Raw genomic sequence first — 25,201 nt, 5'->3', positions numbered from 1 at the left:
CTTCCTCTCTTTTTTGTGAAAAGTAAGCTGAAACCTGTGCAGAGCATAACCCTGCTCAACCATCACCAACACCCTGTCATGAACTCAGAACATATTAGTAATCGCCAAAAAAACGGCAAAGAGAATATACATCTTGAGCCGTACAAGAAATTTACTTCCCCTACAAGCTCGCATCACCATTTACAAGGTTTATGTTTGACCTCTCATGGAGTATCCTGCCCCAATATGGAGTGGAAGAGGTACCACGGCACTAAAGTTATTAGATAGGCTGCAGAGGAAAGCTCTTCACCTTTTAGACATTAATGACCCCTGTAAGGTGGGCATCTTCCCATTGGTGCACAGGAGAAACATCACTTCACTATGTATTTTCTACTGTCATTACTTCCTGCAACCATCTGTCGAGCTGACCTGAATATTGCTTACAAGTGTACCCAGAGGAAGAGTAACTCGATCGAGTGTGAGTGGCTACCCATATGCTGTGAACATACCAAAGTCTAACACGAAGCTCCATCTCTCTTCCTATGTTCCTAGAACAAGCAAGATGTGGAACTCTCTACCAACATCTGTATTTCCCACTGCTCCAAATATGGATGCATTTAAGACAGCTATTAATGCATATTTTTTTGGTCTTAATTAAAGAATGTTGTCAAATTAGTCATTACTGATCATTGGTGATGTAATAGTAATGTGTCTTGTGCCATGGGTTGCCTTTCATCTAGTTTGATGGCTCCATCAGGCCCTTGAATCACTTACATTTAAATAAATAAATAAATAAATAAATAAACACAGGAAACTGCTCTTTGTACAATAATTATATCTATTTATAAAAAGGACACAGATAAACAAAGCTGTGTGGTTTATACATTCATCTCCCATTGCATCCAATAATAAATCATGTGCTTCCTGGCTGCAGTGTATTGTGGGAAATGTAGGAGGTAATTTCTTAGCACTTTATTCTTTTATATTGTGCAATTAAAGTGGAAAGCCTGCATTTCCTATAACTCTCGGCTCAGGAGTGGCTTCTGTGGTGTGATGTTGATCCAACATTGCAAAATGAAACAATGTGGTTCCTTGACAAAAAAGCACTATTTTTCCAATTTTTTTCTTGTGAATTTGTGAGTTTTTAATCTTGAAATTTCTGAGTTGTTTTCTTGTAAATTTGTGACTTTTTAATCTGAGAATTTGAGTTTTTTCTTGTAAATTTGTGACTTTTTAATATCAGAATTTGAGTTGTTCTTTTGTAAATTTGTAACTTTTTAATCTTGAAATTTGAGGGGGGGATTTCTTGTAAATTTATGACTTTTTAAATCTCAGAATTTGATCATTTTCTTGTAAATTTATAAGTTTTTAATCTCAAAATTTCAGAGGTTTTTTTTGTGACTTTATAATCTCTGACTTTTTTTTCCTCGTATATTTGTAATTTTTTACTCTCAGAATTTCCGAGGTTTTTTTTTTTTGTAAAATTGTGACTTTATAATCTCAGCAAATATTCTAGATTTTTATCGTGAATTTCTGACTTTAATCTCAAATTCGGAGGGTTTTTTTTTCTCAGAATATTACCCCCTTCCTCAGCTTAATGTTTTTTTGTCCTACAGTGGCCCTAATATACTGTGGTAGAGATTGCATTAATTTGTTTACACTAGAAGTACAATTCTTTGTTTTCTTTTTCACGTAATACAAAATCCATCTTCCCTGCTCAGTCCTTAAAGATTTACTACTAGTTACATTGTCACAGTTTATATTCTCAAACTCTTAATGAAAAAAAAGTCAGTTTATAGTAGCCTGTAGTGCAAAACATTGTCAATTGACTACACAGTTATTACTGTATGAGAAGATAGGATACAAATGGTATTTTTGAAAACCAGTTAACTAAGAATAGTACATGACGGAAATAATCAATGAAAGAGTGGTGTACTTTTTATCTGTTTATAGTTACCGGCTTGTCAGTGAAACAAGTTTCTGTTATCTCTTACATTATAGCAGATACAAACAGTCATTTACCCACCAGTCTATTTTTTTTCTTCTCTCACTTGAAGTTTAAGTTAAGAAGACAAAAAAATCAAACTCTTTTGCCCCTTGTCAAAAAACTTAGTGACTGTTACGCAGTGCTGACACTGGAGACTCCTTCCATAAATTCTAAATAAACATCTCCTTTGAGTCAGAGGCAATACTATACTTGGCAACTTTTTTCCTCTTTATTGCCATTATGTTACCCAAAGGGATTTAATCAATACAATGAGTCAACTATAGGATGACTGTCTATAAATTTCTGCCTTGCATAGCGTTATATTCTGCATGCTAGATGTGGTACAGGTAGTCGTCGACTTACGACTGCGTTTGGTTACGACTGACCGGTCGTAAACCGATCTGGTCGTAAGTCGGCCTATGTTAAATGAATGTAGGTATATTGTGATGTGTAATGATATTGTAATCATCTTAAAGTCTTATTTTATCAACATTTTCTTATTTCATTACCTTGGCTCATTATTTGGTTTAAGTCAAACACTGCATACTACACTGTGTGCAGTACAATTCGTTTAATATGTGCAAAACAAAAAATATGAAATACAGGTGTGAAAAATAGAAAACATTTTAGTTTGAAACATACCAAAATACAAATGTAAAACATAGCAAAATACAAAACTTAGTGACCACTGGCATCACTGGTGCTTGGCTGTGGGTCGTCTACGTCATCATCAGCTGTTGCAGCGCTCGGGCTGGCGGGAGGATTTGCTTGTTTCATAAACCAGGAGCTGGGGCGGAAACTGTATGATGGAGTGCGAGAGCCTGGAGCTGGGGCGGAAACTGTTGTACGCGGCGAGAGGCGCTGCTGGGAGCTGGGGCGGAAACTGTTGTACGTGGCGAGAGGCGCTGCCGGGAGCTGGGGACGAGAGGCTGCCGCGAGCTGGGGGCGAGAGGCTGCCGGGAGCTGGGACGGAAACTGTTGTACACGGCGAGAGGCGCTGCCGGGAGCTGGGGGCGAGAGGCTGCCGGGAGCTGGGAGCTAGAGGCTGCCGGGAGCTGGGACGGAAACTGTCGTACGCGGCAAGAGGCGCTGCTGGGAGCTGGGGTGGAAACTGTTGTACGCGGCGAGAGGCGCTGCTGGGAGCTGGGGCGGAAACTGTCGTACGCTCAGCTAGCTCAGCTGGGAAACACTTGCCAGTCATAACCAGATGGTCGTAAAGTCGATCGGTCGTAAGTCGCATAGGTCGTAAGTCGACGACTACCTGTATTAGATCAAGATTCCCAATTAGATAGACTATCATTACATCACATGGGCTACAACAAAACACCTTTGACAAAGTGTTGGGTTTTTTTTATACTCTCTACAACCTTAACGAATACAAATTTTACCAAGAAAGTTGTTAAATAATTCTTACATGCTAAAAATGATAGTGGGTTAGCATTACATAACTTCATGGCTTAGCCTAGAGCTGTAACCTTAATTATTTTATTTTTAGATGATCTCCATGACTTACCACATTCCTTGTTCCTTTTTTCCTCTTCTTCTTGTTTAATCTTTCTTTTCTGGCTTCCAGGCAGGTAAATCATCTTCATTTTGAAATGTTCAGCAATTCATGCTAGCGACATGGGGTCTCCTGGTGGGGTTCCTGGTGTTAAGTTCCAGTACCCATCAGAGGTTTCGGGGGAGTTCTGCACTTTGAGATTTGACAGTGTCAGCCTTCAGGGGGCCATGTCAAAATTCAGGGCCCTAAGCAATTTTCCTGTAGCAATGCATCAGTATTTTCGAACATATTTAGCTATGATTATATTGTTGCTTTCCAGACAACAATGAAATGTTGCTTGGTGTGTGCCTTTTATGTCTGAATGGGATCTGACTCAAGCCATATGCTTAGGTCACACATAGCCGAAATCACTTCATGGTAGATGCCAGTAGACGATTTTGAGCCCTCCAGAGGTCAACCGGCATACCTTCTAGGCCCTTTGTTGGAATCCTTGAGAGCCAGGGAGCTACCTTGATAACCGGGAGAGCGTGGCTTCCATCCCAGGAAAGTTTTGTTGTATTGAAAATTGCTTTGGGTCAAGCGCCAGATGAATTCATCCATCACAACCATGAAGGCATCCATGAGTATCCTTTAGGCATACGTGAGCATCCATGAGCATCCTTGAGGCATACATGAGGCTTACGTGGGCTATTGGGGGTTACCATAGCATTCCATCGCAACCATCGAGCTCAAAATGTTGATGAAACAACATTCTGCAGAAAGTGAAAAGTATGCAGAGGGGGCGTGGCTTATTCCATCTTGCTGTGGCTATGCTGTATTGCAGTAGTGAAAACCGTACACAGTGCCGTCATTGCTATAAGGCCATAAATCACTATACATTGCTGCCACCATTGGTTTTACCGGCGTCTTCCGTCACTATCATTGCAGCTACCATGGTTTCATTTACATATTTACTCTGCCCAAATTTATGCGATGGATCACCTCCAAAATCTGCCGGAATGGCCACAGTAGCCCCAGCCATGGTTCTCACAGATCAACCAATTATGTGTGACTTTGCAATATACAGATGTGGGTAATCACGTTATGCCATTTTTTTGAACCACCCTAGATTAGATTGCCACCCCAGTAAATCCATTGGGTCTAACCTGGCCATGCCATTGTAAAAGGCCTACAATCTTTTTAAAAGTGGCTCTCTGCTTGTTCTGGGATGTAAAACTTTCAGTCCCTACCACAACATAATCACTAAGCTAACAGGGCCAGATTAAAATATTTAAATCCATATTTAGATGATGTTTCGTGAATCCGTAGGCATGATGTGATTTCCTGAAACTGAGCTACACAAGACGAAGCTGCAAAGAAATCTTTTCCTCCTAAGGATCTAGATATTGCATCTTGGTTCCTGCAGGATGTAATTTACTTCTGTGATATTAACAGGATGCATTCGCAGGCCATTATCCCATTTTTATCTCTGAGGATCTCTGTTTTTCAGGTGGCCCTGCAGATATTGCAGAAATCCCTACAGCTATTTTAAGGCATCCAAGTGCAGCTCAGTGTTTCAGAAAGAATGAAGTGAATATTTTATTTTAAGATCTGTGAACCATAACGGTGCATGCACCTGCCCTCTTTACTTTTGAATTTCATCTTGCACAATCATTCATGTAAAATCATGTATTGATTTCTTTCAAGGACAGGAATGATGCTGTGATCAGTTGGTCATGTTTGGCGTTATGAGTCACATTGTTGTAAACTGTTATATAAGCCACTCAGAGGTTCATCTCTGAAAATGCATTCTAATGGAAAAAAAAATTATATTGTTACCTAGAAATTATTATTAAATCAGCCATCCTTCAGTGTCTCTTTGACTCAGGTTATTTTGTTAAATTATATAACAATTACATTCAATACATACTAACTGTCAGGTACAGATACAGTTTGGAAGCAAATGTATGGTTTTATCGACCAAAGCAGACAAATCCAAAGGGCAAACCAAAACAAAGTTGATAGATAGGCAAAGTATGAGGCAATCAGCAGACAGTAGTAACTGGGCTAGACAGAAAATCAACAAAACAGATTGGGATAATACAAAACAAGCATGGACACAAACAAAAGGTTCAGTAACATCACGAGTGGAATAAGAGTGGCAAGACTTCACAAAAAGTTATATGACAAAACAAGAAAGTAGGGTCTTTGATCTTATTATTGATGCGTGAGAGGTCCATGGAACTAGAATGAGGTAGCAGATCATGTGATGGATCACGTGATCAGGCTTGTAGTTTGTAATATGGGAGTCCATGTTGGTGGAGCAGACGTGACAGTCAGTGGGGTAACCTATGGCTTAAAGGTTAGAGAAGCAGCTTTGAGCCCAAAAGGTCACCAGTTTGATTCCCTGGACCAGCAGGAATGGCTGAAGTGCTCTTGAGCAAGGCACCTAACCTCCAACTGCTCCCCAGGTTGCTCTGGGTGTGTTGTATGTTGCTCTGGATAAGAGTGTCTGCTAAAATGCCATTAATGTACTGAATTAATTGTTTCATGTAAAGGCATTCCCAAAAAACATGTCTCCATAATGTATTCTTCCTGCTGACTCCACCCCTTTTTACCCTGGGCTTCAGTTCTTTATTGCTATTGTTGTTAGGTAGTGTTTGTTTATGAGTCTATTGTGTTTTGATATTACTGATTGTGTGTGTGTGTGTGTGTGTGTGTGTGAGATAGATCTCCTTACTGAAGCAAAGTCTGGAGCTGCAGCTCTCACAGTCGAACAGCGCTCTGCAGCAGCTGCAGTCACAGTTCACTCAGGAGCGACAGCACTTGGCACAGGAGCTGCATGAGTTAGCACTGGAGCATCAACAACGAGAGCGCCACCTGCAGGACACTCAGTGCTGCACCATGCAGGACCTGGAGGAGGCGCGCCAGCTTGAGCTTAGGGTAAGCACACATTACACACACACGCACACACAGTGACTTCTTTGCACACTCAGAAACACTGCTCTTAGATTCTAAATGCAAAAGTGCAAGAGATTATTTTCTCACTCAAACATCAAATGCAAAATCAAAGTCCGAGAATGCAATGCAGCTATACACTCACCAGCCACTTTAATAGGAGCTTGTTCTTGATGCTAAGATTCCTTCTTGGCTGTAGGAGTGAAACCCAATGTGGTCTTCTGCTGTTGCATGCTGAGATGCTTTTCTGCTCACCATGGTTGTAAAAAGTGATTATATGAGTTACTATATCCATCCTGGCAGCTCAAACCAATCTGGTCATTTTTCTCAGACCTCTCTTATCAACAAGGCATTTGTTTCCACCCCCAGAACTATTACTCATTCATTCAATGTTTTTTTTGTTTTTCACACCATTCTGTATAAACTCTAGAGACTGTTGTGTGTGAAAACCCCTGGAGATCAGCAGTTTCTGAAATACTCAAACCAGTCCATCTGACACCAACACCCATGCCACAGTGAAAGTCACACTTTGAGATCACAATTTTTCCCATTCTGATGTTTGAAGTGAACATTAACTGAAGATCTTGATTTGTATCTGTATGATTTTATGGATTGTGCTGTTATCAAGGGATTAGATTAGATTAGATTAGATAAAACTTTATTGATCCCTTTGGGAGGGTTCCCTCAGGGAAATTAAGATCCCAGCAGCATCATTACAGATAAACAGAAAAAAAGAAATAGAGAAAACTCATCTCATCTCATTATCTCTAGCCGCTTTATCCTTCTACAGGGTCGCAGGCAAGCTGGAGCCTATCCCAGCTGACTACGGGCGAAAGGCGGGGTACACCCTGGACAAGTCGCCAGGTCATCACAGGGCTGACACATAGACACAGACAACCATTCACACTCACATTCACACCTACGGTCAATTTAGAGTCACCAGTTAACCTAACCTGCATGTCTTTGGACTGTGGGGGAAACCGGAGCACCCGGAGGAAACCCACGCGGACACGGGGAGAACATGCAAACTCCACACAGAAAGGCCCTCGCCGGACCCGGGGTTCGAACCCAGGACCTTCTTGCTGTGAGGCGACAGCGCTAACCACTACACCACCGTGCCGCCCGAGAAAACTTCTAGATACATTAAAATAAATTAAGTATTTACATATACAAATATAAAAGAATAAGATATGGGCAGGGGTTAAATTGGGCCGGGACTGTCCGGGGCTGAGCCCCGGCACATAAGCTCGGAGCGGATGGCATATGATCACGCACACATCAAAAGCAACAAACCCTTTTCACGATTTTCAGTTCTGAATAATTAAATATCGTTTTATTAATCAATAAACCCATGACTTTTATGAGATAGATCATAGTTTTCCTGATAACAAGACGACCTGTCAAAGCTATTTAGAACAGAACTTGCGATCAGAGATTCTGGTTTCTGGAACACTGCGTAGGTTGCCAATTCCGCTTTTTATAAGCGACTTTGGGGTTTCTTTTTTTGTGAGCTCGCTTTAAAAAAAAATCAGAAGTCGTGGTTTGCGGGTTTTTGGGCTTGTGTTTCAGCGTTGTGACTTGTTTATAATTTTCTCCGTACACTGTCTCCCCTTTTACCTGCATACGATCCAATCATTATCATATTTTTTATTATTAAAAACAAAATATCAAATAATACTGAAGAGGGGAAAAATAATACTGATCTAAATATGTTGTGTTTTTATTTTTAGACAGTATGTGTTTAGCAAAACACATACTGTCTAAAAATAAAAACACAACATATTTAGATCAGTATTATTTTTCCCCTCTTCAGTATTATTTGATATTTTGTTTTTAATAATAAAAAATATGATAATGATTATGTTCATTGTATTGTTAATATTATTAGTGTTTTATTATTTATTGTTAATATTTAATTTAATGTAAATTTATTATTATTTGTTGTTAATATTATTAGTGTATTATTAGTGTAATTATTATTGTTATTATTATGTATTCAATTATTTATTTGGCATGTGGTGCTTTTTGTATTGTCTAGAACATACATAAGATGAGCATATTATAGCAGCAAAATAGAAGCACAATCATTTGAATGCAGCAAAACTTTTGCTGCATTCAAATGATTGTGCTTCTATTTTGCTGCTATAATATGCTCATCTTATGTATGTTCTAGACAATACAAAAAGCACCACATGCCAAATAAATAATTGAATACATAATAATAACAATAATAATAAATGCTTCCAATGTTATAGTGTTGTTTGTATTTGGTTGCATTCACTGCATGAATATATTTGATTGACAATTTGACTGACAGTGTTTTGGCATATTTAACATTTATCCTCTAAAATAAATCAACTGTTTTGGTTTAAGATTGTGCAAGCCTTCAAATTTTCTCACTGAACATTTCTCCTTCACATTTTTCACCTGTAGGCATGTGACAAGATTTAACATGATATTGCTCAACCTACCTCTGTAAAGTCAGCTAACAACTTATTAAAATGCACCAGAATTCAGCAAATAACATGTATGATAATAAAAAACTTCTGGGGGAGGACCCCCAGACCCCCCACTAATCATTTCCTTCAAACCAATGTACAACAACCTGTACAATCTGTTACATTGGCCAACCAATCTACATTCAAACTGCCATAATGTGTAGGGGGGCACTACAAGACACACATAGGCCTACAACACACAGATAAGGTGTATATCTCTGTGCAATATGATATGGTTATCAAATTAGAGGGTTATTTTCCAAAAAGTATATTGGGGCAGGGCGGCGGGGGCAAGGGCGGGTACGAGGCAGAGCCCCCCCACATAACCAATCCCAATTTAACCCCTGGATATGGGGAAGAGAGGAAGCGGGGGAGAAGTGGGGTTAGGGTAAGTGTGTGTGTGTGTGGGGGGGGGGGGGGGGGGAGAGGGGGGCAGGAAAGATATTGCACATTGTCCGGTATTGCTTATTGTTAGGCTAGGCTACTGCTTCTTACTGTCCTCTGTCCTCCTGTTACCCCCCCCCCCCCCCCCCCCCCCCCGAGAGGAGTTGTACAGTCTAGATAATTACATCAAACAGCAGGTGGATGGGTGTTCCTAATAAAGTGGCTGGTGAGTGTATAATGTCGTTGCACTCAGTTGTGGATGAGATTGAGCTTAGCTATGTAGCATAATAATGTTGATAGAGATATTTGCATGAAAGTTGAAGAGTTGGAGGCTGATCTGTTTGAGCAGAGTGTACAGATGAGGGAGAGCTGGTTAGACTAAAGCGCTGCTGCATCGTTCCGTTTAGGTAAAGTTCAAGCAATGGCTAATACTGCATTTGACTTAAGATTGGATGTGGGGAAAAAACATGGATGCTTCCATGTTCGTAACTTGTTATGACTGTGATGAGTGGTGTACTGTATATTTACCACAAAACAGTAAAATGTATACACAGTGATATCGATTTAACAAACAAATATGTCTGTCTGTTGATTGAGCTAAAGCAAATGCTTATTTCTAACTCATTTAAAGACCAGAAGTGCTACTTTGTTTACAGTTCATGTTGATTTCACGTCATATGCTGAACTCCAGGTTGAGACCTTTCTGAGTTAAATGGGTGTTTTCTTTTGTTTGGGTTCATTGGAGGTTGAAAATTACAAGTTATGACCTTTCCTCAAATGCAGCACAGGATGAGTTTTTCCTTTGCTGTATTAGCTGTTGCACTGTTGGTGTCATGGTTCTTGGATGAAATATGGTTTCTTGAGCTTGACAGAAATTATTTTATGTTCATCACTAAGATACTTAGCTGGTAGGCTGACCGAAGCCTAAGGAAGGTAGGAGAGACTTTCTGGAGCATTCTATCACCTTGCAAAAGGTTGAAAGTTACTGAAACAATGTCGGTGTCATGGATGGTAAAATAAGAATAAAATGAGCAGAAAGGGTCATACAAAGCCTTTCTCATGTCTCAATTGCTAGCAGTTGGAAAGAGAGCTGCTTTTGGCTTGGCTTACCAACAAACAAACAAACACAAACAAATAAATAAATCAGAATGGTAGCTTTCATCTCATAACACTTGTGTATATGATGATGCAGGTTTTGGACAACCTGTTTTTGGGCTTTTGTGGGTGGAATGCTGTGGGATGCGCTTGCTAAAACAGAGCAGCTACTCAGAAAGCATTTGGGACTGTAAAGTGTGAGAAATGGATTAGTCACGATTTGTTGCATAATGAAAAGTAGAAATAGCATTTCTGTAATGTTGTGTATTTGTGCGTTTGTCTGCTACAAGGCAAATCACAGGTTGATATAAAACATTCTAATACTATTTTATAAACATCAATAAGGAATGGATTCAAAAACATTATTTAACATAGAAAAATGAATAGCTTCCTGTGTGGCAAAGTTTATTTCATTTTATAGAAGTGGGCTTTTGAAACATTGACTGTTTTCCCTTGTTGATTATTTTCCTATAACAGCACAACCTGAAGTCTTTTATTTCTACTAGATATTGTAGCGTTAACATCACTAAAATTCAATCAAGGATTTAGGTAACTTGGTCTAAGCTAATGTTTCTCCCACAAAGCGCCATCTAGTGGGCTTTGAAGTTTTTCCAAGTTGAAGCTAATTTTTAGTAGGTTACAATTGCTGGGGGGCGGCACGGTGGTGTATTGGTTAGCGCTGTCGCCTCACAGCAAGAAGGTCCGGGTTCGAGCCCCATGGCCGGCGAGGGCCTTTCTGTGCGGAGTTTGCATGTTCTCCCCGTGTCCGCGTGGGTTTCCTCCAGGTGCTCCGGTTTCCCCCACAGTCCAAAGACATGCAGGTTAGGTTAACTGGTGACTCTAAATTGACCGTAGGTGTAAATGTGAGTGTGAATGGTTGTCTGTGTCTATGTGTCAGCCCTGTGATGACCTGGCGACTTGTCCAGGGTGTACCCCGCCTTTCGCCCATAGTCAGCTGGGATAGGCTCCAGCTTGCCTGCGACCCTGTAGAAGGATAAAGCGGCTAGAGATAATGAGATGAGATGAGACAATTGCTGGGTTACATCCGACGTCACATGTGCCTCATTAGATATGCAAGACATGAAGTGGTGGTCAGCTGAGCTCACTATTCACATAAGCGTTACTATCACTGGGGTGCTTTGCTTGTTATTAAAATGCCCTACGTTTGCTTTATTTTGGGCTGTTAGAATCAAACAAACCATGAAACTGATAAAATTTTCTTCCGGGTTCCCCGAGAAGTGATAAAAAGGGTGAAATAGCAAAGGATTTTACCAAAAGATGATGAGAGAGGTGGCTCTTGAACCTTTTGCTGTGATGGAAGGGAGCCAAGTCAAAGAATGCTTGAGTTTGCAGCGATCACTTCGTGAAAGGTTTGTAAATTCCTCTATTTCTTTTGGATTTGCAAATCACTTTTCTTGCCACTTTCCATTATTTCGTGATGTTTTTGAAGTTCAGGAGACATTTAAGTCCTCAGATGTGTTTTGGTTTACTGTGTGATCATGTTCGCCATATTGTAAACTAATGTGTATATATAATGTGTAATACCCAGGTCTTTAAAGGGGTTTCTGTGGATCTTTGTGAATGATTTACCTGGAAGAGAAGAGGAGGGAGGATTGAAAATCAAGCGGCTGTTGTTTGTTTACACCAAATACTGAAACTTGTAACCTTGCAACCATTGCAAAGACGTGCCCAAAAAGCCCAGAAATTCCTCCTTACCCGTGAATAAACGATACAGAATTTATCTTGTAGTGTCCTGATCCCCAGATCTTTAACCCAGCCACATATAACAAGTTGTATGCCTCCGTGCTCTTCCAGATTTTCATCTTTGTGTCCGTGTTGAATGATGTCTGCAGCACCAGGTAGTTAGAGATGTTGGGGAACTCAACGGATGGATAATTTTCCAAATAATAGGAAAAATCCTTCTTTGTTAGCAATGTAAGGATCTATCCCACTGAGTGGTTTCTATAACCACTTCTTTTGAGGGTACTTCTTGGTTTTAATAACTTGATTGTTTGCTGTACACAAACACGGCAATAAGTTCTTGTGTTACTCGACCAGACTCCACTTTTGGATCATTAATCCCTTTTGACTGAGAATGCCCTGCATGCATGGTTTTATGTTGGCTTCTGACACATCCATACAGTTTTAAATACAATACCTACAATTAAAAACAGTTGTTTTTTATTGCACTTATTTAATTCCTGGGCTCCCATCTGTAACAGGGAGTAATGTTGCATCCCTTTAATACACTTTACAATAGATTATTAGATTCTAATAGTATAGATGAACCAAAATAATTGAAGATCTTTTTTAATGGGCCTCGACTCATTACAAGTATGAATAAATACTTAAAGTAGAAAAGGTTGAGAACTCCAGGGGGCTCATTTATCAACCGTTCTTACGCACAGTTCTGTGCGTAAAAGGTTCGTACGAACATTTTTGCGCAAAGTGTGGAATTCATGAATGTGTACTTGAACGTAGAATTGTGCCTAAATATACGCACACCTCGGACCATGCGTACAATACCTAGTGGTAGAATAACGAAACAACAAGTAGTGTTGATTCTAGAGTCGAACTGTGCCCGATGCGCAGGTTACAATACAACTATTTTTGTGTGTTTGTTTGTTTGAGTGTATTCGAAGTATTTTGGTTTCGAACGTGCTGAATCAAATTCAAACACACCAACAACGTGATCTTGTGGGCCGATTTCAGATTACTCATGGTGTAACTAATAATTGACTATTGACTAATTTACTCATGTGTAAATAATTATTTGAATTGATATACGTATAGGGCGGCACGGTGGTGTAGTGGTTAGCGCTGTTGCCTCACAGCAAGAAGGTCCAGGTTCAAGCCCCGTGGCCGGCGAGGGCCTTTCTGGGCGGAGTTTGCATGTTCTCCCCGTGTCCGCGTGGGTTTCCTCCGGGTGCTCCGGTTTCCCCCACAGTCCAAAGACATGCAGGTTAGGTTAACTGGTGACTCTAAATTGACCGTAGGTGTGAATGTGAGTGTGAAGGGTTGTCTGTGTCTATGTGTCAGCCCTGTGATGACCTGGCGACTTGTCCAGGGTGTACCCCGCCTTTCGCCCGTAGTCAGCTGGAATAGGCTCCAGCTTGCCTGCGACCCTGTAGAACAGGATAAAGCGGCTACAGATAATGAGATGAGATGATATACGCAGGGGTTAAATTGGGATTGGTTATGTGGGGGGGCTCTGCCTCATAACCGCCCTTGCCCCTGCCGCCCTGCCCCAATATACTTTTTGGAAAATAACCCTCTAATTTGATAATCATATCATATTGCACAGAGATATACACCTTATCTGTGTGTTGTAGGCCTATGTGTGTCTTGTAGTGCCCCCCTACACATTATGGCAGTTTGAATGTAGATTGGTTGGCCAATGTAACTGATTGTACAGGTTGTTGTACATTGGTTTGAAGGAAATGATTAGTGGGGGGTCTGGGGGTCCTCCCCCAGAAGTTTTTTATTATCATACATGTTATTTGCTGAATTCTGGTGCATTTTAATAAGTTGTTAGCTGACTTTACAGAGGTAGGTTGAGCAATATCATGTTAAATCTTGTCACATGCCTACAGGTGAAAAATGTGAAGGAGAAATGTTCACTGAGAAAATTTGAAGGCTTGCACAATCTTAAACCAAAACAGTTGATTTATTTTAGAGGATAAATGTTAAATATGCCAAAACACTGTCAGTCAAATTGTCAATCAAATATATTCATGCAGTGAATGCAACCAAATACAAACAACACTAACATTGGAAGCATTTATTATTATTGTTATTATTATGTATTCAATTATTTATTTGGCATGTGGTGCTTTTTGTATTGTCTAGAACATACATAAGATGAGCATATTATAGCAGCAAAATAGAGGCACAATCATTTGAATGCAGCAAAAGTTTTGCTGCATTCAAATGATTGTGCTTCTATTTTGCTGCTATAATATGCTCATCTTATGTATGTTCTAGACAATACAAAAAGCACCACATGCCAAATAAATAATTGAATACATAATAACAATAATAATTACACTAATAATACACTAATAATATTAACAATAAATAATAAATTAACATTAAATTAAATATTAACAATAAATAATAAAACACTAATAATATTAACAATACAGTGAACATAATCATTATCATATTTTTTATTATTAAAAACAAAATATCAAATAATACTGAAGAGGGGAAAAAATAATACTGATCTAAATATGTTGTGTTTTTATTTTTAGACAGTATGTGTTTTGCTAAACACATACTGTCTAAAAATAAAAACACAACATATTTAGATCAGTATTATTTTTTCCCCTCTTCAGTATTATTTGATATTTTGTTTTTAATAATAAAAAATATGATAATGATTGGATCGTATGCAGGTAAAAGGGGAGACAGTGTACGGAGAAAATTATAAACAAGTCACAACGCTGAAACACAAGCCCAAAAACCCGCAAACCACGACTTCTGATTTTTTTTAAAGCGAGCTCACAAAAAAAGAAACCCCAAAGTCGCTTATAAAAAGCGGAATTGGCAACCCACGCAGTGTTCCAGAAACCAGAATCTCTGATCGCAAGTTCTGTTCTAAATAGCTTTGACAGGTCGTCTTGTTATCAGGAAAACTATGATCTATCTCATAAAAGTCATGGGTTTATTGATTAATAAAACGATATTTAATTATTCAGAACTGAAAATCGTGAAAAGGGTTTGTTGCTTTTGATGTGTGCGTGATATGCCATCCGCTCCGAGCTTATGTGCCGGGGCTCAGCCCCGGACAGCCCCGGCCCAATTTAACCCCTGGATATACGTATAAAAAGCACACACATGATATGCCTATCAGAACGCAACATGGCCCATCTTGCATTGCTAGAAGAGTTGGCAAACCGTGCGTTCCGCAGGGAGCGCGTATTCAGAGAGAGAGAGCCGATTTATTTGCGGAAAGTTCAGAGTGGCTTTTGAGCGGGTATCGTTTTCCAAAGCATATATTACTTGATTTATGTCATGAATTGGGTCCTATGCTAGAGCGCGAAACAAAGCGCACGAAAGCCATACCTGTCCATATCCAAGTTCTGTCTACCCTAGGATTTTTTGGCTACAGGCACGTTTCAACGTGAACTTGGGGATAGAGTGGGTATTTCTCAGCCGTCACTGAGCAGAATTTTGCCAACAGTTTTGGATGCAATAGTTTCTTTGGTGCCAAATTATATTCGGTTCCCTTATTTACTTCCGCATAAAGCTGAAGTTAAGCGAGGATTTCATGCAATCGCGGGGTTCCCCAATGTTATTGGGGCAATAGATTGCACACACATAGCGCTAAAAGCACCATCACAGCACGAATACAATTTCGTGAATAGGAAGGGGTTTCACTCCATCAATGTGCAGCTCATGTGATGCCGATTTGATGCTTTTAAACGTTGTTGCTCGATGGCCTGGGGGAACGCACGACTCGTTTATTGTGCAGAACAGCTCAGTGGGCATTCGTTTACAAGAAAGAGCTGTTGAAGACGGATGGCTTATTGGTGAGTGTCGCGCAACTTGTCATAGTATAACATGGGTATGTCCGTTGAGCAGTGTTCCGCAATGGTAAACCGCAATATGACAATGTCATGTATGCAACTTGTTCGCATAGGTGATCAAGGATATCCATTCAAACCGTGGCTCATGACCCCACTAACCAACCCCCAGACACAGCAGGAACAAGCCTACAACCGGGCCCACGCGCGCACCAGAGTTACAATAGAGCGCGCAATTGGTTTGCTGAAGGGCCGATGGCTGTGTTTGTCAAGGGCGGGGGGAACGCTGCAGTACCGACCTGAAAAGGTGTGCAGCATGGTTATGGCTTGCTGTGTGCTCCACAATTTGGCCATCAGAAGAGGAGTCCCCCTGCAGGATCCCCCTAGACCTGATGACCCCATGCATGACGAAGAGCGTTGCGAAGAGGGCCTTGCACCTGCTAATGCTTTTGCGATGCGGATCAGAGCGGGGATCATACAGAGATTTTAGGCAAGTTTACCCATATTATTTACTCACTGTGTGTGTGTGTGTGTGTGTGTGTGTGTGTGTGTTGCATAATGACAGAACGCAGACTTTTCACGATTCAATAGCTTTTATTTGCGATTTGAGTTGCACAAGCAGCAAGTGTTTTCAGTGACTCACTGATTTCAGTGAGCACAGGCAGCTGGGCCATAGAAGGTTCACGCTGCATGCTGCACGCGTGTAAAGAAAAGTGGACAAACGTAGCATGACTTGCTCTGGGCCATAGAACGGCGTTCACGTTGCACGCTGCACACTTCACGCGTGAAGCGAGAAATGAACATGCACACTTTTTTCTAGGCGTGAAGATGGAAATTCCAGTCAATGCATGCGGTCACCGCCGCGCCAGCCAATCAGAACGGGTCTAGGGAGATAACTATGCTTTCAGGGGAAAACTTCAGAAAAAATATAATTGAATGGTATAATTGAAAAATAGTTCTTCATCGGGATTGTCAAGCAGATTATAGAATGTTCGGTGAAATTCACCACGGGTTTCTCTCAGAAGGAAGTGTTCTCGGCTCCAAATTCTGTTCCTTTTTCTCTTCCTCTGTCTCAGTAAAAGCAGAATGAGGCAATCGTCGTCATCCGAAGAGTCCATATTGTTGGTTACTCGGTCAAAGTAGAACAGACGCAACACGTGAACATCCAAGCATGAAGTTTAATGGCCCAGGGTCCGGTTCTTCACGTGAACGTGTAGCGTGCAGCGTGAACCTTCTATGGCCCAGCTGCCTTAGTGAGGTTGCTTAGCTGCCCCTTGATGTCACTAACTGCCTGGGCAATGTGCTCTTGGTTCTGCAGGACCTCATCAGTTAATACCCTTGGTGCCCGAGCCTCACGCACAGAGGACGACCTTGCCTCCTCCTGCACCATCGCGGCAGGAGCGGACGTGTCTGTATAATTGAAAGAGCAGATGCATTAATAAGCTACTTCTGTTTAAACCAAAAATTTCTGTTTGAAACAAAGGTTTTTTTTATCGATTCAGTAAAAAATGTTTAGATTTAAATTCTGCATTAAATGTGTGACCACTTACCTTCATCTTGGACGTTTGGTTCTGTTTCTGGGGGTTCTGGGGGTTCCACCACGAGGTCACTGTCAGTCACACCACTCACCACTCCGGAACACGCAGCGTCCCCAATAATGCCAGCAACCCGTTCATCCAAGGCAGACAATTTTTCAAGGTTTTGCCCTCCCCTTGTCACCATTGTAGCGCGCCTGTAAGCGGCCACGCGCTTTTTTGCATTTAATTTAATATCAAACCACTTTTTTTTTTATTTCTGCCACAGTCCGTGGCTCAGATCCGACGGCATTTACAGAGTGTGCCACCTTCTCCTACACAGTATTCTTTTTTTACTAGTAACGCCGGCTTCTAAACCACAAAACAATATCTTCTGATTGGCCTCAACCTCCGTGACTAAAACGTCGATCTCCGTCTCAGAGAAATTCCTCTTTTTTGCGCGCTTCTCCATTATTCCACCAAGGACTCAATTACTCATTTGCATGGCTTTTAAAGGGGATGTTAATGCCATATATGGTTAATTGGGGGCGTTTCACAATGCAAATTAGAGTCATCGTGCCCGCGCAAGGTGATTTGGCAGGTGTGGGATTTATCATTGCAGATTACTTACGGGTGTGTGTAAAACCAGCCTAGGAACGTTTGATAAATGCCGATATTTTTGTACTTACGAACATTCCAAATTCCACTCGTACGACAGAATTTAGGATGTTTTCTACGCACTGTTGATAAATGAGCCCCCAGGTCTAAGCTAGTGTTTACTGAAGTTGTAACACAGTGTGTGTGTGTGTGTGTGTGTGTGTGTGTGTAGGAGCTGGAGGGCCGTCTGAAGCAGGAGCAGTGTGAGGAGCTGCATGCGCTGAGAGAAGCCCACAGACAGACACTGGAGATCTTGCAGCAACAGTCTGATCAGGAGCTGCAGACTCTGCGCTTCGAGCTTGAAGATGAACGAAAGGCCATGCTGGGTGTGATTTCATATACACACACACACACTATTAACACACTAGCCGACTGTTCAGTAACCATCATAAGTGCTCTGCTGAAACAACACACAAATGAGCTTTGATCTTACTTTTACTGTGTACAGGACGGGTTTTACATTTCTTGTGCTTTGTATGCCATTCATTTGAATACATTTCTCTCTGCCAATAGTATATACTGTAGTAGTATGAATTAGTCCTGGGCATGACGTTAAACTGCATCCTGTGACAAGGCTCCAACCAGGGATGGATGGGGCTATGGGGAGCGTGGAGTTACCCCTTAATTGTCACCACTCCCAGGTCCACTCTGACCCAGAGTGGTAGCACTTGTTAGGGTGCCAGCTATGGCTTAAATAGCACCTGCTGCCTTGCAGGCTTCCATCTTTTTAGACAAAGGCTAAGGCAGTACAACCTGACAGAAAAAACAGAGTGGAGCCCCATTAGACAATCAGCCTGTAGCTCCTGCTGGCTTTTTGGCAGCTCCTGCAGCAAAATCAGTGCCAGATGTCATGCGTGCACTCCTTTGGACTACACTGAGGATGCTGAGTGGGGGAGTCTGGAGTATGGGCAACCCAGTCTCTCCTTAACCTTGCCCAGGCTGCACCCTGGAGAGGTCACTCCAGTGCTGTCCATCTACAGCAAAACAATATGGGGGATGACAGTTATGGGTTATAAGCCAGCGGTGATTGGTGTAACCGCAGGCGCCACGGGCCATCCCTGACGGTGGGAGAGATCACCATATCTCACTGATCAGCTACCGCCCACCTTAAGCCAGGCAGCCCCTGGCTAATAGGGTGCTGATCCACCACAACCTGCCTACCCTACTGGGGGCGTAGAGCTTAAGGATCCATCCTGACAAGCAGGTTGCCTCCACGCACCACACACACACATTGTGAGAAGCTACAGATTGCCACCTGGAACGTATGAACTATGTGTCCAGGTTTTGTTGATGACCCTGACCTGCTTATGGACTTAAGGAAGACTGCAATCATCAACCACGAGCTGTCCAGGCTCAATGCTCAGCATAAATGAGTACACCCCCTTTGAAAAGTAACATTTTAAACAATATCTCAATGAACACAAACAATTTCCAAAATGTTGACAAGACAAAGTTTAATATAACATCTGTTTAACTTATAACGTGAAAGTAAGGTGAATAATATAACTTACAACCCCGATTCCAAAAAAGTTGGGACAAAGTACAAATTGTAAATAAAAACGGAATGCAATAACTTAGAAATCTCAAAAACTGATATTGTATTCACAATAGAACATAGACAACATATCAAATGTCAAAAGTGAGACATTTTGAAATTTCATGCCAAATATTGGCTCATTTGAAATTTCATGACAGCAACACATCTCAAAAAAGTTGGGACAAGGGCAATAAGACGCTGGAAAAGTTAAAGGTACAAAAAAGGAACAGCTGGAGGACCAAATTGCAACTCATTAGGTCAATTGACAATAGGTCATTAACATGACTGGGTATAAAAAGAGCATCTTGGAGTGGCAGCGGCTCTCAGAAGTAAAGATGGGAAGAGGATCACCAATTCCCCTAATTCTGCGCCGACAAATAGTGGAGCAATATCAGAAAGGAGTTCGACAGTGTAAAATTGCAAAGAGTTTGAACATATCATCAAAAGATTCAGAGAATCTGGAAGCATCTTTGTGCGTAAGGGTCAAGGCCGGAAAACCATACTGGGTGCCCGTGATCTTTGGGCCCTTAGACGGCACTGCATCATATACAAGCATGCTTCTGTATTGGAAATCACAAAATGGGCTCAGGAATATTTCCAGAGAACATTATCTGTGAACACAATTCACCGTGCCATCCGCCATTGGCAGCTAAAACTCTATAGTTCAAAGAAGAAGCTGTATCTAAACATGATCCAGAAGCGCAGACATCTTCTCTGGGCCAAGGCTCATTTAAAATGGACTGTGGCAAAGTGGAAAACTGCTCTGTGGTCAGACGAATCAAAATTTGAAGTTCTTTATGGAAATCAGGAACACCGTGTCATTCGGACTAAAGAGGAGAAGGATGACCCAAGTTGTTGAGAAGCCTGCATCTCTGATGGTATGGGGTTGCATTAGTGCATGTGGCATGGGCAGCTTACACATCTGGAAAGACACCATCAATGCTGAAAGGTATATCCAGGTTCTAGAGCAACATATGCTCCCATCCAGATGACTTCTCTTTCAGGGAAGACCTTGCATTTTCCAACATGACAATGCCAAACCACATACTGCATCAATTACAGCACCATGAACTGGCCAGCCTGCAGTCCAGATCTTTCACCCATAGAAAACATTTGGCGCATCATAAAACGGAAGATACAACAAAAAAGACCTAAGACAGTTGAGCAACTAGAATCCTACATTAGACAAGAATGGGTTAACATTCCTATCCCTAAACTTGAGCAACTTGTCTCCTCAGTCCCCAGACATTTACAGACTGTTGTAAAGAGAAAAGGGGATGTCTCACAGTGGTAAACATGGCCTTGTCCCAACTTTTTTGAGATGTTGTAGGTATCATGCCACCATCTTGTGTCAGAACTACAATTCCCAGTCCACTTCCGTGTGACCTACGTCACGCGTGGGCGGGATCATCTACGTCATCATACAAGGAAACATAAAACAATGGGACAACGTTTCCATCTTTGTCTCTCACGTCTGGCTTCCGATGAATCTGGACATATAAAGAGGCGCTCTCCACCCAAAAAGACGTCTTCTTTCTTGTAAGATCCATCACTCAGCGCGATTTTGCTTCTTACCCTTGGCGAAGGTAAACTCTAGAGTCGCGCGATCTTTAAACTCAACCTGAGTTACAACCGGTTTACTTGCATTAGAAGTGACGTCACGACTGCAGCCCAGGCAGTTAAAAGTTAAGAAGCGATTGAATCCTTTTTAACTCAAAAGCGCTGTGCATCTTATTCTGATCAGAGACTTTTCCTCACGAACGCTGAGGTTCGGACCAAGAATCCTCTGCTTTCCACGGGAACCACCCAAGTGCTCCGCTGGACCCGAAAGTTTCTACGCCTCCATCTCGAGCGGCTCACGCGCTCCCACGGCGAGGCCCGAAACTACACCGGCGAATAGTTCTTCATATCTTGCTAAAGGCAGGATTAAGTAAGATTTTGGCATTTGGGCATGATAGTCTTAGGAATTTGCTTTTATTGAAATAGTGTGAATTTAAACCCAAGTTTATCTGTTACCCTGTTAGACACGCAGCGTGTTGATTTATTTTGTTCTATGTTCTCTCAATTGTTTTTTTTTTAATAGATAGGCTGTGCATGCTTTTCTTTACTACTAACATATAGTTCTCTTATTATACATCTTGATCTCAAGATTTCAGTGGATTCAGTATGGTTATGAGCTAGTGGGTTAGCTACAGCTTCCCTTTTGTCTGCTTAGCAACACAAAGTTAATCAAGGCCTACCATGTGCTCAGCAGGTCATCAGGCCTGATAAACCACACCTCAGTTAGAAATCCACAAGATAGCTTTTAGTTAGCTACGGCTAATACCCTTGTCTTTAGCAACACGTGCTCAGTAGGCCTCACCAGGCCTAACAAACACACTTTAGCTAGGCCATAGGGCCTTTAGCAAACTCACACTAGCAACACAAGGCTAAACACAGAGCTAATCCTTTGTTCTGTTTACATAACATTCTTTTGTTTAGCTACCAACAAGCTAGGCCTCCACCACGTGTAGTTAGCTACACGAGGCTAAACACATGGTCAAGTCCTTCACACACACACACCTCACTGCTTGTATATATTGATTTATTTTATCTTTTTATCTTTGTATAATAAAGTCATTTATTAAACAAACTGTTTATTTGTGAACAACAATATCTGAAGTCCCCAATCTTCTCAAAGAATTCAAAAAGGGTGCATATGTTATGTAATATGGTAAGTGATTGTAATAATTTGGAAATATACCATAATTTAGCTGTTTGGTAATTTATTATTAAGCACCAGGATTAATGGTATGATTCACTAAATGATTCATTGAACGATTCACCAAATGATTCACTAAATGATTCATTGAACGATTCACTAAACGATTCACTAAATGATTCACTAAATGATTCACTGAATGAGACTGATTCTGTGGTATGATTCAATTCAAACGAGTCAAATTAAACGATTCAATGGGATTGATTCATTTTAATTATTGACCTTCAAAATTTAATGAGACTGATTTAACGAGATTGATCACTTAATTTCAATAATTAACTGATTGTACCCACAGATGTGTTGTTGTGATGAAATTTAAAATCACCTAATTTTTCTCTTTAAATGATACATTTTCTAAGTTTAAACATTTGATATGTCATCTATGTTCTATTCTGAATAAAATATGGAATTTTGAAACGTCCACATCATTGCATTCCGTTTTTATTTACAATTTGTACTTTGTCCCAACTTTTTTGGAATTGGGGTTGTAGATTACACATTTTTCAGTTTAACTAAAATTAGGGTGGTGCAAAAATGAGTACACCCCACTGAAAGTCTCTGGAGCAAAGCTAAATTGTAGACTACAAATGTCTAATTTAACAAGAATACAATCACAGGTGAGTCTAATTAGTCATTACACAGGCGTCCAGCAGACAGTTGACTATTAAAGGGTGTGTAGTATTATACCAGGTGGGTGTAGCACAGAAGCACAGCAGGCCAGAACTGAGTTCTCAATAACTCTTTTATTTTCAGCTTTTCAGTGTTCGCTCATACACACACACACACACACACACACACGTGTTCTGGTCGGGAGAGCTCCCTTCCTCTGCTCTCCCTCTCCTCTTATAGGGCACAGTCACTGGGGAAGACACACAAACACAGGTTAATTCCCGTCAGGTGCAGTGATTCTGCCACTTACCTTCCCTGACTCCGCCCTCCCTTCACAGACCGATGCTTGACCATGCCCCCGCTGCCACATACCCCCACCACCCGACTCAGGCCAGGGAGCCGTCCGGCCTGCAGCCGACTCCCCGCCCCCCCTTGACAGGAGAGGAAATCCGCCATGACCATCTGCGCCCCCGGCCTGTGGACCACCTCGAACTTAAACGGCTGGAGTGCCAGATACCAACGGGTGATTCGCGTGTTGGCATCCTTCATGCGGTGGAGCCATTGCAGGGGCGCGTGGTCCGACCAGAGGGTGAAAGGGCGCCCCAGCAGGTAGTAGCGGAGGGCAAGGACTGCCCACTTGATGGCAAGGCATTCCATTTCTATGGTGCTGTACCTGCCCTCGTGCACCGACAGCTTGCGGCTGATGTACAGCACTGGATGGTCCTTCCCCTCCACCTCCTGGGGCAGAACAGCCCCCAGCCCTCTGTCCGATGCGTCTGTCTGTAAAACAAAGAGGAGAGAAAAGTCAGGGGAGTGTAATAGTGGCCCCCCACACAGTGCAGCCTTTACCTTAGAGAAAGCCTGCTGGCATTGCTCCGTCCACTGGACCGGATCTGGTGCCTCCTTTTTAGTGAGATCAGTCAGCGGGCTGGTGACATCCGAATAATTAGGTATAAACCTCCGATAGTAGCCAGCCAGCCCCAGGAACTGTCTCACCCCTTTTTTGGTCTTGGGCCTCAGGCAGGCCACAATCACTGCTGTCTTATTGATTTGGGGACGCACCTGACCATTGCCCAAGTGGAAGCCCAGATACCGTACTTCCACCAGCCCAATCACACACTTCTTCGGGTTGGCTGTGAGCCCTGCTCGCCTCAGCGACCCAAGGACGGCCCTTCGGTGTTCTAAGTGCCGTGGCCAGTCATTTCTATAAATAATGTCGTCGTCCAGGTATGCAGCCGCATAGGTGGCGTGGGGGCGGAGGACCCTGTCCATAAGCCGCTGGAACGTAGCGGGTGCCCCAAACAGCCCAAAAGGAAGTGTGACGAACTGGTGTAAGCCAAACGGTGTGGAAAAGGTCATTTTCTCTCGGGATAGCGGAGTCAAGGGGATCTGCCAATATCTCTTTGTCAAATCCAGTGTCGAATAAAAGCGAGCCGTGCCTAGTCGATCGAGCAACTCATCAATACGAGGCATTGGGTACGCGTCAAACTTAGACACCGCGTTGACTTTTCTATAGTCCACACAGAACCGGACCGACCTGTCAGCCTTGGGAACCAAGACCACCGGGCTGCTCCAGTCACTGTGCGACTCCTTGACGATGCCCATTTTGAGCATGGCCTCGAGTTCTTCCTGAACCGCCTTTTTCTTGTGTTCGGGCAGTCTGTAAGGGTGGCTGCGCGCTACTACCCCCAGGGGTGTCTCAATGTGGTGTTCTATAAGGTGGGTGCAGCTGGGCAGGGGCGAGAACACGTCAGAAAATTCTGTTTGCAACTGGGCTACCTCCGTGAGCTGGGTCGGGGAGAGGTGGTCTCCACAGGGGACCGGAGTGGTGGGCGATGTCAATTTTCCTTTTTGAACCTCCAGCCCCAGCTCCGCCTTCTCTGGAACCACCGACACCAACGCCACGGGGACCTCCTCGTTCCAAAGTTTTAACAGATTGAGGTGGTAAATCTGTAACGCCCCACCCCTGTCCGTTCGCCTCACCTCATAGTCGACGTCCCCGACTCGCTGTGTGACCTCAAAGGTTCCTTGCCACCTGGCGATTAATTTGGAGCTCGACGTGGGAAACAACACGAGTACTTTATCTCCCAGTGTGAACTCCCTAAGGCGAGTGCCCCCGTCGTACAGATGGACTTGACGTTCTTGGGCCTGCCGCAAATTCTCCTGGGTTCAGTGCGTGAGGGTGTGGAGTTTGGCGCACAGGTCGATAACGTA

General features: G+C 42.3%; 1 protein-coding gene across 1 annotated transcript in view; it reads left to right on the top strand.

The window, feature by feature from the left end:
- Window positions 1–25,201, top strand: part of fam184aa (family with sequence similarity 184 member Aa) — a 160,342-nt gene that overhangs the window by 85,892 nt on the left and 49,249 nt on the right. The window contains exons 10-11 of the mRNA XM_060933674.1: window positions 6,177–6,389; window positions 18,253–18,406. Coding sequence (XP_060789657.1) covers window positions 6,177–6,389; window positions 18,253–18,406 — 367 coding nt within the window. The remainder of the gene's footprint in view (window positions 1–6,176; window positions 6,390–18,252; window positions 18,407–25,201) is intronic.

The sequence above is a fragment of the Neoarius graeffei genome, chromosome 11 (genome assembly GCF_027579695.1).
Source record: "Neoarius graeffei isolate fNeoGra1 chromosome 11, fNeoGra1.pri, whole genome shotgun sequence".
Lineage (NCBI taxonomy): Eukaryota > Metazoa > Chordata > Actinopteri > Siluriformes > Ariidae > Neoarius > Neoarius graeffei.
The sequence above is the reverse complement of the archived record's forward strand: the minus strand, read 5'-3'. Positions and strand labels throughout refer to the sequence as shown.